This window comes from Protopterus annectens, chromosome 6.part1, assembly GCF_019279795.1.
Source record: "Protopterus annectens isolate FY-2018-M chromosome 6.part1, PAN1.0, whole genome shotgun sequence".
Taxonomy (NCBI): domain Eukaryota; kingdom Metazoa; phylum Chordata; order Ceratodontiformes; family Protopteridae; genus Protopterus; species Protopterus annectens.
In genome coordinates this window covers 379,368,921-379,387,935 of record NC_056738.1, presented here as the reverse complement: position 1 = coordinate 379,387,935, position 19,015 = coordinate 379,368,921, and the positions used below count along the sequence as shown (strand labels likewise).

The following is a 19,015-nucleotide window of genomic DNA, read 5'->3' as shown; positions in this document are numbered from 1 at the left end:
ATCCCACTGATCTGCATATAGTCACTAGCTCACTCTAGAAATTCATAACAGAGCCCTGTAGTGCTCACAGGTCTACTTGGCAAACAGCAACAAAGTCTGATCAGAGTGACTAAAACAGGAATAGCAGTGTTTACAGAACTGCTTGGAAAATGTTATTAGAAATGACTACTAAAGGACCCCTTAGTACAAGCAGGGATTTCTAGTTAGCCATTCAAATTTACAAGGCTGAATGGTTACATTGATTGCATAAATTACATTGTTACTAACCTGCATGGCTATGGTGCAATTATCAGATAGTCATCCTGCCCTGTGAAGCATTCCCATAAGTGATTAAATGTGTATTAAAATGGCTAACAGTATCTTCTGTAATACAGATGCATTGATGTAGTCTGTGAGGAGTTAAGTGGACATAGAAAAGCAAACCTTGTATTCCTTCACAAACGTCAGTGATTTGCATTGTTGAATTCATTGCATTATGATGAGCAGTTTATTTTGTTTGCATTATTTAAACATTACAGAACAGCAGAGAGCAGTTTGAGGCTGTAGCACTGAGAAGCATAGCTGTTGCCAAAGCCAGGATCAGAGCACTGATGGGTGGTTTACTGCAATCAGCCTGCTCAAGCAGTGAACTGCAGCTCTCCTAGCATAGTATCTCGGATGGGGAGAGCTGGTCAGTATTCAGACCCGAGTGTTACTCTTTGTATTAAAGATGAAATAAAAGCAAAAAAATAAAACAAAAATGCCCAGTATGTATTGCATACCAAGGCAAGCATTTTTAGTTGTATGACTGCTAGTAAAGGGGGAAAACAAATCTGCAGAATCATTGCGGAAACCTCTGACAGCTACAGTGAGCGTAGCATACTGAAAGGACCTAAGAGTAAAACAGTATATGAAAATATATATAAAACAGCAGACAGTGGGTTGACTGCAGCAATACACTCTGAGCTTAGGGCAAAAAACTTACAGGCATTTTATAGCTCTTGCAGCTTCAAGGGCTTGGCAGGAGGGGTTGTTGTGGATTAACGCTATAATATGATGTGGGCAGCTTCTGTTACTCTTTCTTGTACCTGCCCAGTTTGTGCAGCAGCAAGGAAGGATGGTGCAGTAAGTGTATGCCATCTATTGGGACCCTTCAAATGCAGAAGTGTGAGCAGACTAATTTCAGGCATTTTATAGTATTGGTGGCTTCATATCTAAGGTTGGTGGCTGGTTGGGCTAAACTTTCTAGTCGTAAATGGATGACTTTGAAGTGTCAGCATAGGAGAGTAGAAGCACAGTAAGTAATTAATGTTCATTATTTTTGGAATTGGCTGATGTAGAAGGTAGGCAGACTGATTTCAGGTGTTTTACAGCACAGCTGTTTCAAGATTTGGGGAGTGCATGGGATAATCCTTTAACAGTAAGTGAGCAGTCTCTCAAGTCTAAGGTGAGAGGAAGGCACAGTAAATGCCTTACAGGGTTCAGCAAAGTCAGATGGCGGACACACTTTTACAAGTTTTACACATTTTGTAGTACAGACAGCTTCAAAGTTTATGGGGAAGGTTACTTGGGGAATGCAGTAGTAGTAAATGGGTGATCCCTTAAGATTAATGCAGGGGAGAGGTAAATGACTGCTGTCCACTGTGCTGGGTCTTAGCAGACGAACACCTCAACCGTGGTTCAGAAATGGGCTTTGCAGTAGCCAAGGGGGATGCAGCATGAGGACTAATGTTTTAATCGGTGCTATGAGGGCACAATATGGATGTAGTCAAGTGATAAAACCAACCCCCTGCAGAATGTCGCGTTGAACAGCAGATGTGAAATGGTAAGTATTCACAAATCATGTTTTGTGGTTAATTTGACGCGGACATACTTGACAGAGCAGTTTTAATTTTGTTTCACCTTGTAAATAAAATTAAATCGAAAGGCCACTGTTGAAGTGCATTTTTCTTTACTAACAGAAAGCCAAGAACAAGTGAAAAGCACCAATAAAGCAAAGCAGATCCACAACCTGAAAGCTGGCTCTGGAAGCCCAGAATAAAAAATTGATGAAATGCTGATATTCCTTCTTCCGCAAGGCAGAAAATGAAAGGCTGCAACTTACATAAAACTTTCTTGCTTTAATAACAAACAATCATCTCCTCAAGCGCTTTCGCTCAGCCTGGTGCTGAGCTTTTTCAAGATACAATAAAATCAAGCTGGTTGTTCTTTATATACATAGTCAAAACTTGACCAGTAATTCAATTAGTAAAAGAGAAGGTCTAATTAACCCTTCAAATTGCTTGCTAGTACAAAACCTGCTTGCAGGCAAACCATTACTAAGCACAACTCACTGCAATGTCCAACAAGGTATATGCATAAACTTAATAATCAATTGTTGGTGTGCACACAGATTGCCATAAAATTATACAGTGTTAAAAGTATGCAATATTAAAACTGTGCAATGTTAAAACAATATTCAAAAGCCAATACTATACACATACTAGTATGTTAAAAATATTAAAATGTGCTGTTTGTTCAGCAAAATTTTATTTCTATATGTAAACCCTGAAAACACTGGAAAACCAAAAATTCATAATTTAGCCTTCCTTAACCTCAGGACGCTACTAATGCTGCAAGCGTCATTGAGCCCTGGTCGCCTTCCTGCATCTAGTCTTAACTGCCATAATAACTCTTTATATTCTAAAAGAGACCCCCAGTCCCCCCCCCCCTTTCATCCATCCTTAGCTGTTCTAAAATAATGAATTTCATTTCCATGTTGGGACAAAAAAGGGAATGTCTATAAAAAGCATTAGTTTCCTTTTTCTTAATTATATCATACTGATGCTCATAAATACGTCTTCTGAGAGTTCTTTCAGTCTTTCCTATGTAGAAACTTTTACATCTAGTACATAAACCTAAATAAACAATAAATTTGGCATTGCAATTATAATGGCCCCTTGGTTGATATAGGAATTTTCTTGATGGTAAATATAACCTATGTCCATTGAATATAGCCGGGCATTGCTTGCACATTCCACATTTGTATGTGCCTTCTTTTTTATTATCACTACTTACCATTGGTTTGTTCTGATTCATCTCTAACATTTCTTTTAAATTGGTACCCCTATGTCTAATGAATCTAGGAAACTCTGGAATCGTATTACCCAGCCTATCGTCCAGTCTTAGGATCGGCCAGTATTTCTTTACACTGTTTTCCACAACCTCATAATCAATACTAAAAGTATGGATGTATCCTTTTTGTTCCTTATTCTGCAGGCTACCGCCCACTTGGCCTATTGATGTGCCCGTAGTGTCTAGGAGAGGTGGATATTTTGTTTCCCTGCACCTAATAATTTCTGTCACTAGCTCTTCAACAAGAAGGCTTGGATACCCTCTTTCAAAGAATCTTTCTTTTAGGAACCTAATTTCCTCCATAAACACCTGCTTTGTTTTGCACATTCTGGAGGCACGGATAAATTGCCCCTTGACTATGCCTCTTTTTTGATATTCAGGGTGGTTACTTTTAAAATGCAAAAAAGCATTTGAATAGTTGGGCTTCCTAAACACACTTGATATGAACCTGTTGTTAACTTTATCTATAACCAAGTGCACATCCAAGTAATTCAAGCTGTCAAAACTCAATGAGTGTGTAAAGGTTAGAAAAGAAGTAGTGCTGTTGATGTAATGAAAAAATTCCTCCATATTTGCCCTAGTACCACTCCATACAAGACAAATGTCGTCAAGAAATCTGACATAATGCTTGATGTACTGTGCCCACTCTGTGCCAAAAATATATGTGTTCTTCCATTTATGCAACACTATGTTTGCATAAACTGTGGCACAGGCCGCCACCATTGCAACACCTGATTTTTGCCTGTAGAAATGACTGTTGAAACAAATGAAATTATTTTCCAGGATTAGTTCCATTAACTCCACCAACAGGTTTGTGGTGTTGGAAGGAAGTTTCGCCTCTGATTATTAAGTTTATGCATATACCTTGTTGGACATTGCAGTGAGTTGTGCTTAGTAATGGTTTGCCTGCAAGCAGGTTTTGTACTAGCAAGTAATTTGAAGGGTTAATTAGACCTTCTCTTTTACTAATTGAATTATTGGTCAAGTTTTGACTATGTATATAAAGAACAACCAGCTTGATTTTATTGTATCTTGAAAAAGCTCAGCACCAGGCTGAGCGAAAGCGCTTGAGGAGGTTGTTGTTTGTTATTAAAGCAAGAAAGTTTTATGTAAGTTGCAGCCTTTCATTTTCTGCCTTGCAGAAGAAGGAATATCAGCATTTCATCAATTTTTTATTCTGGGCTTCCAGAGCCAGCTTCCAGGTTGTGGATCTGCTTTGCTTTATTGGTGCTTTTCACTTGTTCTTGGTTTTCTGTTTGTGAACTGTTTCGGATCCATGGCGGAAGAAGGAGCACAGAGTACTTTCTCTGACACTCCTCAGTTACTTAAACCACGAGATGACAGTGCACCGGTTACAAGGGTGGAGTTTAATCAAGTGCTGGGTATGCTAATCCAGTTGACGAGTATGCTCAACAACAGTGGTGTTGAGAGATCTACAGTTTTTCCAGGTAACCAGCAGCAGGGTTTAGAGCGAAAGAGAAGGCGCACTTCCGCTCATAATGAATGCAACGAACAAACTGACAGTGGTGCTTGTTTGGGAACCTGTAACCAGCAGGCAGGTTCAAAACGAAACAGTAATGATAGCAGTAAGGGCAACAATGTCCTGCCTAATGAATCAGAAATGCAGGAGAAGCGTTTTGATTTTGGAGCGTGGGCTGGTCAGCAATTTTGGTTTCGTGAAGGTACTGTCAATTTTAATACTAATTTAAACAGTAACTCTGACATTAATGCTGGCATTGAAAAAGATTTTAGCATTCTTCATGACAAGCTTTATACTTTTAAAGCAAACCAATTGGAAATCGACTATCTTAAGGAGTGTGTCAATGTGGGAAGAATACCAAAGGGACTGAGGTGCTTCAAATTTCCCAACAATGTGCAAAAGGACTCTAATTATTACAAGAAATTGTGTGGTGTATTTAATCGTGCTGGTATAGAAATGTTAGAGGTTATGGTGGAAGAATATGAAACAAAAGCAGAAGTTTTATTAAATGGTTTAAAGGCTTTGAACAACAGTTTAATTAACAATGAAAGATTTGTTTCTGTTAAACGAAGTTATGATAATATTTTTAAGGAGGTTGACCAACACTGTTTGAGAATTCTTAACCGTAAAATACACAAATTAGAAAGGGACTTAAAGGAATACAATGAAGGGGTGGCCTACCCACTGCCATTTAAAGCTAAGCAGTATAACAACATTAATAGTGGTGCACAGGGAAATTTTAATAGAGGTTACAGAACAGAAATGCTGTATGAGACACCAAGATACAACCAAAGGTTTGCAGAGAAGGATAGAGGTTCCTTACACCAGGATTTTCACTTTCCCCCAAACGGGGGGGGACGGATTTTTTCAGGGGTGGGGGAACAAGTAGACCAGGGCATGCGGGCTATTTCGAGCTGTCCACACACGACCAATGTTGTGGCCAGCTTGAATGTTTCAAATAAGGTTACAGTGGTAACAGAAAACAATTTTTCGATTTACAATTATACCAGCATTAGTTTGGGAACAGAACATTTTGATTTATTCACCAAGGTACTGCATTTTGTGCAAGCATTTTCTAACAGGATGGAACAGGAGTTGATAGATTTAAAAATGTTTAGCAGGCAATTGAACCTAATGCTTTATTTTAAAGGGGAACTTCCTGTAAGTATGGAGCTTTCACGTAGGAGTACATTTAACCCACCTATGGACCCAACAGTCAAAATATTTGAAGAAATTATGGAAAAAGACATCAGGATGATTAACAATAATAAGCAAAGAAATGCCCCCCATAATATCCGTAGGAATGAGATGAATTTAATCAAGGATCTCAAAAGTAACAACTGTAGGGCTATGAAAACAGATAAGGGGGGGGGGGGTTAGTTCTGATGTATAATTCAGACTATATTCAGTACATTGAACGGATGTTGCAGGACCCGGAGCAGTATGAACAGGTGTCCAGGAATGAGTTACATATGGCATACTCAAGAATTTCTTTCATTTTATATGACCATCTTTTGCAAGGGGTTTTTAATGAAAAAATGTATATTTTTTTAATTGTTGCCAAGCCAAGAATTCCTGTAATATTTGGCATCCTGAAAACACACAAAGGTCTTGACCCCCTACACTTCAGACCTATAGTATCTGGGCAAGGAGGTATAACAGAACCGATTGGGAAATTTATAGACCACACTTTGAAGCAATTTGCTGCTTCTTTGAAATACATCTGCAGGGATTCTTGGGATTTTCTTAGGGGTCTGAAATCCCTAGCATACCATCCGGATCTATTGCTGGTAACTATAGACATTGTTCAACTGTTCCCCAGTATACCTCATTCTACAGGACTGAAATGGTTTAGTGATGTTTTAGTTAAAGGGGCGAAACTTACTTCCAACACCACAAACCTGTTGGTGGAGTTAATGGAACTAATCCTGGAAAATAATTTCATTTGTTTCAACAGTCATTTCTACAGGCAAAAATCAGGTGTTGCAATGGGGGCGGCCTGTGCCACAGTTTATGCAAACATAGTGTTGCATAAATGGGAGAACACATATTTTTGGCACAGAGTGGGCACAGTACATCAAGCATCATGTCAGATTTCTTGACGACATTTGTCTTGTATGGAGTGGTACTAGGGCAAATATGGAGGAACTTTTTCATTACATCAACAGCACTACTTCTTTTCTAACCTTTACACACTCATTGAGTTTTGACAGCTTGAATTACTTGGATGTGCACTTGGTTAAAGATAAAGTTAACAAATAGGTTCATATCAAGTGTGTTTAGGAAGCCCACCTATTCAAATGCTTTTTTGCATTTTAAAAGTAACCACCCTGAATATCAAAAAAGAGGCATAGTCAAGGGGCAATTTATCCGTGCCTCCAGAATATGCAACACAAAGCAGGTGTTTATGGAGGAAATTAGGTTCCTAAAAGAAAGATTCTTTGAAAGAGGGTATCCAAGCCTTCTTGTTGAAGAGCTAGCGACAGAAATTATTAGGTGCAGGGAAACAAAATATCCACCTCTCCTAGACACTACAGGCACATCAATAGGCCAAGTGGGCGGTAGCCTGCAGAATAAGGAACAAAAAGGATACATCCATACTTTTAGTATTGATTATGAGGTTGTGGAAAACAGTGTAAAGAAATACTGGCCGATCCTAAGACTGGACGATAGGTTGGGTAATACGATTCCAGAGTTTCCTAGATTCATTAGACGTAGGGATACCAATTTAAAAGAAATGTTAGAGATGAATCAGAACAAACCAATGGTAAGTAGTGATAATAAAAAAGAAGGCACATACAAATGTGGAATGTGCAAGCAATGCCCGGCTATGTTCAATGGACATAGGTTATATTTACCATCAAGAAAATTCCTATATCAACCAAGGGGCCATTATAATTGCAATGCCAAATTTGTTTATTTAGGTTTATGTACTAGATGTAAAAGTTTCTACATAGGAAAGACTGAAAGAACTCTCAGAAGACGTATTTATGAGCATCAGTATGATATAATTAAGAAAAAGGAAACTAATGCTTTTTATAGACATTCCCTTTTTTGTCCCAACATGGAAATGAAATTCATTATTTTAGAACAGCTAAGGATGGATGAAAGGGGGGGGGGACTGGGGGTCTCTTTTAGAATATAAAGAGTTATTATGGCAGTTAAGACTAGATGCAGGAAGGCGACCAGGGCTCAATGACGCTTGCAGCATTAGTAGCGTCCTGAGGTTAAGGAAGGCTAAATTATGAATTTTTGGTTTTCCAGTGTTTTCAGGGTTTACATATAGAAATAAAATTTTGCTGAACAAACAGCACATTTTAATATTTTTAACATACTAGCATGTGTATAGTATTGGCTTTTGAATATTGTTTTAACATTGCACAGTTTTAATATTGCATACTTTTAACACTGTATATTTTTATGGCAATCTGTGTGCACACCAACAATTGATTATTAAGTTTATGCATATACCTTGTTGGACATTGCACTGAGTTGTGCTTAGTAATGGTTTGCCTGCAAGCAGGTTTTGTACTAGCAAGTAATTTGAAGGGTTAATTAGACCTTCACTTTTACTAATTGAATTATTGGTCAAGTTTTGACTATGTATATAAAGAACAACCAGCTTGATTTTATTGTATCTTGAAAAAGCTTAGCACCAGGCTGAGCGAAAGCGCTTGAGGAGGTTGTTGTTTGTTATTAAAGCAAGAAAGTTTTATGTAAGTTGCAGCCTTTCATTTTCTGCCTTGCAGAAGAAGAAATATCAGCATTTCATCAATTTTTTATTCTGGGCTTCCAGAGCCAGCTTCCAGGTTGTGGATCTGCTTTGCATTTTTCTTTACTGCCAAGACAGTTACCCTCCTGTAAACCACACAAGTGTTAATTTTTTATCTGTTAAGGGATTTTAATGTAACCATTCCTGAATTCATTAATTGATTTGAGTTATTGTTAATCTAATCACTTACTAATTCATTGAAGCCTATTTAGTTATGAACAGTTGACAACTTCACACACATTGCAAAGCCTCCAGTGGCCTCTTACAGGTGTGAAGATTCCCTGCATTTCTTTTCCAATATAACTTACTCTGAGATTACTAAACTGATTAAGTTGTACAGAAGTGCTAAAGTTACATTTGGGTATGAAGTTTTAAAAATGGACTTTAACTGCATTGTAATTGAGTGGCAAGGTGTCAATTACATATTTGTTTTAATCTGAGGAAGATCTTTGGGATGTTTTCCATTGTGAATGAGCAGAATGTCCTGTATCTATCATTTACAGTAGTTCAGAATTAGATGTGCACACAAGATGAAACTGTATAAGCATTCTGTGTTTATTAAGACTATGATGTCCAAATTTCCTTAAAAAATGTTTTCTACTCCCCAGGTATACAAAATTGAAGTTGCAAGTGAACCAGGATGGTCGGATTCCTGTGAAAAAGTAAGAAATGTATTTGTGGTTCGGTTATGCTTTAATATACTGATGACATATCCTAAACGTACTATTTAGAAAATCCTTAAAATTACCAGACATGTGGTTAGCAGTTAGCAATTAAAATAACTGAATGTAATATGAACACTGATCTGTAGGAATAAGGCACTTTTTTATATAGCCCTGGTAAGAATCGCTGTTAGGTTTTCAATGTGCTTTACTTATTGATCACCTTTTGGTATCAGTGTTAAGATTTAAATTCATAAGTTTAAGTACTAAGCAATTAATTTGCAGAACTTTACAAACCTAGCAAAAAAAAAAAATCAGTAGCTCTTTCAAGTCTTATATAGGACAAAACATGATAAACATGATAAATCAGTAGACAATTTGAGGCTGTCCATCCTTTTGTCTAGGTTTACCTTCAAGGTGGCAAGGGTGCTACTCTGCTTGAAGTGTAGTAGTAGTTTGTTCCAGAGGAGAGGGATATGTAGGGATAGAAATCTCTCATGCCAACATGCCTTATTTATCTGTTGTTGAAGGTTTAGTTGTTTTAACTGAGTATTTGAGGAACCATTTTTTTCTGTGAATGAATATGAGGTCAGAGTGATAAATCTTTCATGGTGTGAAAGGTTAGAAACATATCTCCATAGAGGAAGTCTGTAAGAGACTGAGAACAGCGAGAAGGCTGACTGTGCTGATAACTAAGATTTTTGAAGACATTGATCTTTTTAGTTATGAATCACCGAAGTCTCAAATTTGTGTGATATATTTAGACAAAATACTTGTCAAAACGGACAATGTTATGTTGTCCCATCTCCCCTTCATTCTTGTTGGTTGGGTTCGGAGCTGATCCTCTGCTCTGACTTGGCTGATTATACAATAGCTCAAGAGCTTTTACTGGCTCGAGGCTACCCCTTATCCCAACATGCCTAGCGGCAGCTACCCAGATCTCATTTGCCACTTGCAGAGATGAGATTGCTCCATACTGGCTCAGGCTAAGTACTTTGTTTTTCTAGTTACTTGCTAATTTTTTGGTATTCTTACTAGTTATCTTTACTCGTTAGTGTGTGTTTTTCTTCATTAGTTTAACAACGCCTTTCTCTGCTCTTTGTGGTGTTTTTTGGCCATCTTTCTTTCTTCCAGGCCTGCTTTTCTCTTGGAGCTTATTTAAGTTAGAGGGTTCTTCCTTTTCTTCACCCTTCTCTGGGATTGCCATTTAAGTTAGAGGCTCTCCCATCAAGGGAGTTGCTGTTTAAGTTAGAGGCTCTCCCCCTTACTTTTCCTTTAAAAAAAAAAAGAGATAATTTTAAGGTTGTTTCCTTTTTGTGGTATCAGCCTGTTTACTTCTCCTTGTTGTAGGCTGTAAGCGATAGATGTTCTTTATGTTTCACTGTTGCAGTCATCACACTTGGGTTGTCCTGCCAGGGGTAGCCCTAAGTCAGCCCGAATACCAGAGGCTTAGTATTTCTGTGTTGGTTGCTGTCACTCCAGGACTGACATGAGGTCATCAGCGGTATAAAAACAGGCAGCCGACGCTATTACATCAGTCTTTCTTGCCGAGGAGCTCGAAGCAGAAGCAGTTCGCACTAGTGCCGGTTGACTGCTACCTGAGTTTTCATTTCCAAAATTGAAGTCTTCTAAAGCTAAGTACCCCATTGGGGATCCTTTTTTCTTGCTTTAAACAATGTCAGAAAAAGTTAACAATTGTCTCGCCTGTGGAAAGCAAATACCACACCAAGATTTCCATTCTTACTGTGTCACCTGTTTAGGCCCAGACTATGACATCTTTCGCTGCTGGTTTTGTGCTTTGTTCAATGCCTGAACTAGTTGTCATTGGGCCCTTATTGTAGCTAAATACTTTCGCCGTCGATCTCCATATTCTGAAATGGCTTCGGTAAGCCATCCGCCTACTGATCTTCTGAAAAAACATAAGTATAAAGACAGAGACCGCACAGGTCCAAAACTGCCAACAAGGCTTATGTTAAGCTAGTCGCCAGTTCACCGGTAGTCAGTGAGGCACTTTTGCAGCCCCTGATGCCCGCATCAATGGATTCGCTGGCCGCTACCAAGTCCCGTTCTGAGTATGGTATGCTGCGAGACTCTTCTTTGACTATGTAACCTGCGGATGTCTCTACTTTAGATGGGTCTGGAGCTGCTGTGCAGGCACTGGCATCTGAGGAAGTTCTTCGCACTACTGATATTCACCACAAACTGGCGACTTTCGCGTCTTCATTTCTTTCTAAAACTACTGAGTTTCTAAGGCCCAGAGTACGAGCTATGCCTAAAAAACCGATGACCCAAACTCTCACGCCTGCTTCCTTGACACAATCTCAGATGCTTAAAATGGTGGAAGACCTTATCATGCTGATTAGGGGAAGCCAGCCTTCCTCTGCTAAAAGAAAGAGACATGTCCCCAGCAGTTTTATCTGACCAAGAGTCCAACAACTCTGAGGTTTCTGATTATGAATTTTGGTGAAACCTAGCAGAACTACTCCACAGCCTTCTCTTCCATTAAAATCCATGCCTCAGCCATCTCTGCACATTACAGCACTGAGCCACCTCTCTTCTCACACCCTCTCATCAAACAGTTCCTGAGAGGAGCTAACAACTTAAGGCCACCAAGAAGAGCCCCTACCCCTGCTTGGGACCGTAACTTTGTGTTGGAAAAGCTCATGCCCCCCAACCCCTTTGAGCCTGCAGCTTCAGCAGAGTTGAAATTCCTCTCTTGAAAAACAGCCTCGCTTCTGGCCATCACTTTAGCTAGAAGAGTGTCTAAGCTACAAGCACTTATGGCTGTGGAACCTGTCATCATTTTTCATGCTGACAAGGTCTCCCTCAGGACTAACCCAACTTTCATGCCTAAAGTGGTGTCCAGTGTGGCTCTCAACCAATCTACTCATTCACCCACCTTTTTCTCTAAACCTCAAAATAAGGGGGAAAGGATCCTGCACTCTTTAGATGTGCACAGACAGCTCAGATTCTACCTGGATAGGACTAAGCCCTGTAGGAAATCTGACCAGTTACTAGTCAGCTTTGCACCAGGGGCAGAGGGCAAAGCCATATCAAAACAAACCATATGCAAATGGATAGCACACTGCATCCATTTCTGTTACAAACTCCATGGGGAAACCACCCCCACAGGGGGTCAGAACACATTCTTCTAGGGCAACTTCAACCTCTGCAGCCTTTCTCAGAGGGGTCCCTGCCAGGGACATTCTGGAAGCTGCAGCATGGAGTTCTGTTCATATCTTCACCAAGCATTACCACCTGCTTATCTTTTCAAAGTCTAGGGCAGGCTTTACAACCGCAGTCCTGCAGGGCAGACTAGCCAGCCCCAACTCTTCTTGACTGCCTCCATTCGTTCCTCAGCTTTGGAAATCAACCCGAGTGTGATGACTGCTACAGTGAAACACGAAGAACATAGTACAGTTGTGTACACTTACCGTAAATGTAGATGTTCGAGTGTATTCACTGTTGCAGTCCTGGTTTCCCACCTTCCAGCCCCCTTGTCTCTCTCTCTCTCTCCCCCCCCCACCCTTACAGTGCTATTTGTATTACTTTCTACTGGCGGTGTTACTCCACTATAACTTAGCTCCCTATTGGGGGCAAGAAAAACTGATGTAATGTTGTTGGCTGCCTGTTTTCATACCACTGACAACCTGATGTCAGTCCTGGAGCGACAGCAACTGATGCAGAAATACTAAGCCTCTGGTATTCGGGCCAACTGAGAGCTACCCCTGCCAGGATAACCAAAGTGTGATGACTGCAACAGTGAATACACTCTAACATCTACATTTATGGTTAAGTGTACACAACTATACTTTTTTCTGTTTTCTCTGTGGGAACTTTTTTTCCTGACTAGTGCTAATTATGTCTAAAGAGTCTAAACCCTCTGGGTTTAAAAAATGTGACTCATCAGAAAATGTCCCTTACAGATGGGCACATGAGTTACGTTTATTGTTTAGGGGCTGTTCATCTGCAGGACTCTTGCTTGATCTGTCATGCTTTCACTTCGAGTCCTGCAAGAAAGAAAAACATAAGCTAATTTTACGGGACCTCCTGAAGAACCCTCAAGATGCCTCGTCTCAGGGTCCACAGCCAGCCGAAGTGTCCCAGAAACACTCTAAGCCCTCAGTTCCAAGCTCAGAACAGACAAAAATTATTGAGAAGCCTTCTGCTCTGTCGGCCCCCAGCATTGGCTCCGACAAAGCTAAGTCTCCGGTGGCTCCATCTGTGTCCTCAGAGCTGGTCTGGATCAATAAGAGATCAAGGTCTCCCTCTTTAGAGCGGGTACACTCTGCTCCACAATCTTCTCTGCTGCAACCTGGAGCGGACAGTCACTGGTCATCCTCACACTCCTCTCGGTCCTCCAGACTTTCTGATCACAACGTGGAAAGAGTGGTCAACAGGCTCCTCAAGTCACAGGCACTTGCCAAATTGCTCTCGAGTCCAGCCCATAAGGATTTGGCTCCTTCGGCCCTCCCAGCTTCTCCATCGATTCCTCCTTTGACACTCTTCGGCTCGAAGCCAGAGTGCATGGAGGTCATGGTGGTGGAACCATCGGCTCCAATTTCTTCTCCCTTATCAGTTCCGACTACCGTTCTGATCTCCTTGATGTCTCAGTCCGTTGAGGGGTCTGGGCGCCAAAGCTCTCTCGTCAGCTCCAAGGGGGGGAAGTGGCACTGGACCATTGTCTGACCCCACTTTCCCTTTTGGAGCTTCGGTGCAGGTAAGCTCAGCTCCTACATCAGCCTTATAGCCTTCACTTCGGGTTCGAAGGAGATCTCCAGGCTCTTTGGAGCCGGAGGCTCCTTTGGCTCAGGACCGTGGTGCCTTCGAGGTGATGAAGAGCGTGCTGTCTCCTGACACTGCTCCATCTTCTGCTCCATTGGCTCCTTCTCCCTCAGTGCCTGTGCCGGCCTTTGTCCCTCTTCCTGCCAAGCGTAGGGAACCTGTGCCCCAGGATGCTTCACTGGGTGACCCCACTCCCGAAACCTCCCCCGAACATTCTAAGGAGTTCCCTTGGAAGAAGAAATGTAAGAGGAAGCATCTAGACTCCCCTGAGTCTATCACTTCGAATACGGACTTGGATGAGTCGGAAGGGTCTCCATGGTTCCCCTCTAAGGATGTCTCCTTTTCAGATGTCTTGGAAATCCTCAGACAAGAGGGGTGGCTGGAAGTCCCTAGTCCCTTCTGAGGATGACTCCGTATACCTGGACGCATTTGTTTCCCGACCCTCCACCTCTTTGGTGTCTCCACCTTTTGACCCACTTCTGTGTGTAGTGAGTCGAAAGTCGTGGAGCACTCCAGAGACCATGGAACCTGTTCCGAGGAGACTTAAATTTATTACAGCCCCAGAAGATAAGTCTTCCTTTTCCAAGGGAGTCCCTTTTGGTGCCATGATGGTGGCAGCAGCCACAAAGAAGGAACTTGTGGAAACTTCATCTGTCCATCCACCGAACAGAGTCTCGTGCGATAGACCAGTATGGGAAGCGTATGTTTTCTTCAGTGACTTTTACTCTCAGATCACTGAATTACTTGTCACATTTCACCTGACTTCATCTGGATCTCCTGAAGGAGCTAGGAGATACCCTGCAAGATTCTACAGCTGAGGGAGTTGTGAACAGGGCAGCTTCCCAGCTTGCGACCTTGACCTCAGTGGTAAACTCCTCTGTGAGGCTCATCTCTTACATGGCAGATGGAGCGAGTATGGCAGCAGCTACCCGAGTAGCTTTATGTAGACACTCCTGGATGTGCCTTTGTCAATTTGCAGAACCCTTTAAGTCTTCATTTAGCAACACTCCCTTTGATGGCTCGTCTTTGGGCCTCAGGTAAGAGACTCTCACCTGGTGTGAACAGGATGGCAAGACTCTCTCAGCGTAGGGGTCCATTTTTCCACTCCATCTAGGCCCTATTCTAAGGGTCAGAAGAGTGGGAAAATGTGGTTCCGGAAATCCCAGGGCTCTTCGCCTGACACACGTGGTGATTTTTTCCCCCAGGGGCAGAGGGGGAAACAGCAATGGAGGATGGCTGCCCTCGTGGCAGGGGGAGGGGGCACAACAGCAGGGCGACAGAGATACTTTCTTTGCTAGGCCCTTCCAGCACTCCTGAAGGGAGGCCTGGCTGTCCACCTCTGGAGGCAGTCGGGGGCAGACTGTCACTGTACCCAGCAGCCTGGCAATCTATCACGAGAGAAACATAGGTACTGTCGATAATATCCAGGGGCTACAAAATTCCTTTTCTCAGTCCCCCTCAAAAGACAAATGTTCTATCCCAGATGTTCCACCCAGTCTTCGGGATCATGCAATCCGAGAGTTTCAAAGATCGCTAGAAAAAAGAGCCATCCAGTAAGTCCCCGCAGACCAAATCAGATCTGGAACTTACTCACGGTTCTTTTTAGTTCCAATGAAGACAGGGGACTGGAGACCAATCTTGGATCTCAGCAACCTAAACCAATCAGTAAAAAAGACAATGTTCTGGATGGGTGACACTGCAGTCCATTCTTCCCTTCTTGGGTCAGGACAATTGGATGTGCTGCATAGATCTCCAGGACGCATACTACCATATAAAAATGGACAGGCAATCCAGGAGATTCCTACGCTTCCGGCTGAGAGCCAGTCATTATCAGTTCAGGGCCCTGCCCTTTGGTCTCACCACAGCCCCCAGGGTGTTCACCAAGTGCATGGCAGTGGTCACGGCTCACCTGAGGCATCTAGGATTCCCAGGTGTTTCCATATCTAGACGGCTGGCTCCTCACTGCTACCACTGAGCATCAACTAATCAAGGCACGGGACTACACAATCCAAACTTGTTCCCAGTCAGGCATCACAATAAACTATGAAAAGTCTGCCTTGTTGCCTTGTCCAGTCTATTACATTTATAGGGGCAGACTTGGATACAAGACGCATGATGGCAAAACTGCTTCTAGACAGGGTGTCAACCATTTGTCAACAAGTTTCCTTTCTCATAAACAAGATGAGAGTTCAGGCAAGACAAGTCTTACAAGTACTGGGCTCAATGGCTGCAGCTATTGCACTAGTTCCTTTAGCACACTTCCACATGCGGATTCTACAGTGGCTTCTTTTCGCTCAGTGGTCTTTCCAGGAATTGCCAATGTCGCACATGATCTTGATCACGGAATCTTGCAAAAGGACCTATCATGGTGGCTGGTCTCCCCCCAGGTGTCTCTGGGCAGACCCTTTCAAGACCTGCATCCGGTAGCCACAGTGACTGATGCTTCCCAGATAGGGTGGGTATCATTATCTGGGACGGACTGTCCAAGGAACGTGGCAACCTCACTAGTACCATTTGCACATCAATGTTCTAGAGATGAGAGCGGTTCTTCTAGCATCGCAAGCACTTCAAGACTCTCTCCCTACAGCGACTATTGCAATCCAGACAGACAATATGTCAGTGGTATGGTACATCAACAAGCAGGGAGGAACCAGATCTTACCCCTTGTGTCGGGAGGCACTTTGAGTATGGCAATGGGCAATGTCTTCCCAATGTTTTCTGATTGCAACGCACATTCCCGGAAAATCCAAGGTGATAGCAGACAGGCTCAGGAGGGCTATCCTAATGCCTCATGAGTGGTTCCTGAAGGAAGAAATTCCAGGCTTCAGGAATGTAGCAAGCTGGGAGGATTAGATTAAAGAGGATAACTAGTCAACCTGGTATATGATTAGGGCCCATGGCTGAAGTGTTCTCTAGCATTTCATAGGACTGAAAGAACTTGTTCCCTTGTAATTCAAGGGGGTTGTAGGATCTGTGGAATAGCTATAATTGTGAGTGGTGTAAAATATGCACTGTATTTGTGAGAGAGGATATTAGCTATTTCCTTTGGGTCAAAATGTGCCATATTGTTGTGGATGAAACTGCAAGCATTGTTCTTGACTACAAAGCTTTATTTAAATATGTCAAGAAGGTATATGTGCTTTTATTGAGTTTCTTAAGCTCATATTCAACTTTCAGCTTCCTAGCAATTCCCTTAAGCTTCTTACACCTTTGCTTGAGTGCTCTCTTAAGAGAGGTAGAATGAGAGCTTTTATAAGCATTAATCAGTTTATTTCTCTTGTTATATAACTGCAGTCGAGAAGAGCACCTTGTGCTATATTTTAACTATGATATAAACTGTTTCTTTGATGTCTCAGTTTTACATGCTGTCTCCACAGTTTGAGATGTGCAGTGCCAGATATATGCTTTCTTTGTAACTTACTTTAAACTGTACTGTGTGTGTGTGTGTGTGTGTGTGGGTTATACAAGATGCAGATGACTGGAGGACTGTGTCAGAAAGACCACAGTGAGATGTTCTTCATCTCACATTGCTGCAGTCCTTACACTTGGGTAGTCCGCTGTCCTCGGTCGGCCCGAATATCAAAGTATAAGGCTGACGTCGGTCAAGGCGCATTTGACTGACATCAGGACGTCAGGGTACAAATGCGCATGACCGACGTCATATCCTCAGTCTTTTTTGCCGCATGGTCCGATGCAGAAGCAGCATTGCAAGTGCCGGTTGGCGTTCTGAAATTTTTCGATTTCGGAGTTTCAGACCGAGTCAAAGTTGGCTAAGTACCCCGTTGGGGAATATTTTAGTTTTTCTTGCCTCAGTGGTTTACGGATGTCAGAAAAAGTGAATAATTGTATTTCTTGTGGGAAACAGATACCGCATAGAGACCATCATACTTTGTGTATTCCTTGTTTAGGGCCTGAGCACGACGTTGTTGGGTGTCGCTCTTGTGCTAGATTCAATAAGCGCACTATAAAGAGAAGGTTAGATTGTGCCAGGTTAGTCTTCGGGAAGCGGTGCAATTATAAAATGCCGTCGGATGCTCCGCCCGCTTCTTCGAAGAAGCGCAAGGACAAAGCAGTTAAGCCTAGGCTAGAAGAACCGTCTGTACCGGACGCCGGTTCTTTAGAGGTGTCGGTGGAGCCGGTGGTTCCACCGGAGGTTTCTTTGGGATCCCAGGGAGAGACTTTGTTATTGCAGGATGTGGCCTCTCAGGAGGCAGGTCAGGCTGAAGGGGCTTCTCAGGTTACTATACTCCCCTCCCTTCCTAGGGTGGTTAGGCCCTCTCCTTCTGTTTCCAAGGCTTCTCCCAGAGGCAGGCCAGGTTTAGCTTCAGTTGGTGTCACCCCTAGTTCTTCAGGAACTGTGCCCAAGAAGCATATGCTTAAAGTGGCAGAAGATTTGATTACTTTGATTAGGGGTTCTTTGCCCCCTCCTGATAAGAGACTTAGGGTGGAGCCTGAGCTAGGGAGTTTTGAGCAGGCTTCGGATGTTTCAGAGTCTTCGGCTGAAGACTTGCAGGAGTATTCTCCTTATTCTGATTCTGATGTGGATGATTCTACTCCTTCTGCTTCTCCTCCTGAGGATTTTTCTTTTTCAGAAACTCTTCATTCCATGAGGGAGCATTTTAAGTGGGAAGGTCAGGACTTCTCTGATTCCAGGAAAAGGCTTAGGGAATTTTTGTTTTTACCCCAGCATAGGTCTTTGGCTATACCTCCTGTTTTGGATGTGGTGGAAGATGTTTTTACAGAGGCTTCTCTTAATCCTGATTCTTTGCCTCCTGCTCCTGTTAAACCGGATAGGTATTACAGGGTGCCTGAAGCTCATAAGTATCTTTTAAGAGTCCTAGGGCAGACCCAGAAACTGTTAGTCAGGGGCCTAAAGGTGTTAAGGCTTCTGTTGTCAAGAATCCGGTTCCTACAGATAAAGAGGCCAGGGCTTTGGATAGATGGGGAAAGAAAGTTTATACTTCTTCCACTCTAGCTATGAGGGCTTTGAATTGCCAGTTTCACATGTTGAAATACCAAAACTATCTCCTTTCACAATTGAAGTCTAAGGTTGATGCTCTGGCGGAAGGTATTGATTGTAAAGAGTTGCAAGATTTAGTACATGTTTCTGAACAGGTGGGTAAGCATTCTTTGCAATGTGGTTTTGATGCTGTACAGGCCTCGTCTAGGGTGGCTGCCACTGGGTCAGTTCTTCGCAGGCACGCCTGGCTGAGGGATCAGAAT

At 42.3% G+C, this 19,015-nt stretch overlaps 1 protein-coding gene across 2 annotated transcripts in view; it reads left to right on the top strand.

The window, feature by feature from the left end:
• PLCB3 (phospholipase C beta 3) overlaps positions 1–19,015 on the top strand; it is a 2,354,563-nt gene that overhangs the window by 1,462,252 nt on the left and 873,296 nt on the right. For both annotated transcript variants that reach the window (XM_044075790.1, XM_044075791.1), the window contains exon 6: positions 8,954–9,007. In XM_044075790.1, coding sequence (XP_043931725.1) covers positions 8,954–9,007 — 54 coding nt within the window. The remainder of the gene's footprint in view (positions 1–8,953; positions 9,008–19,015) is intronic.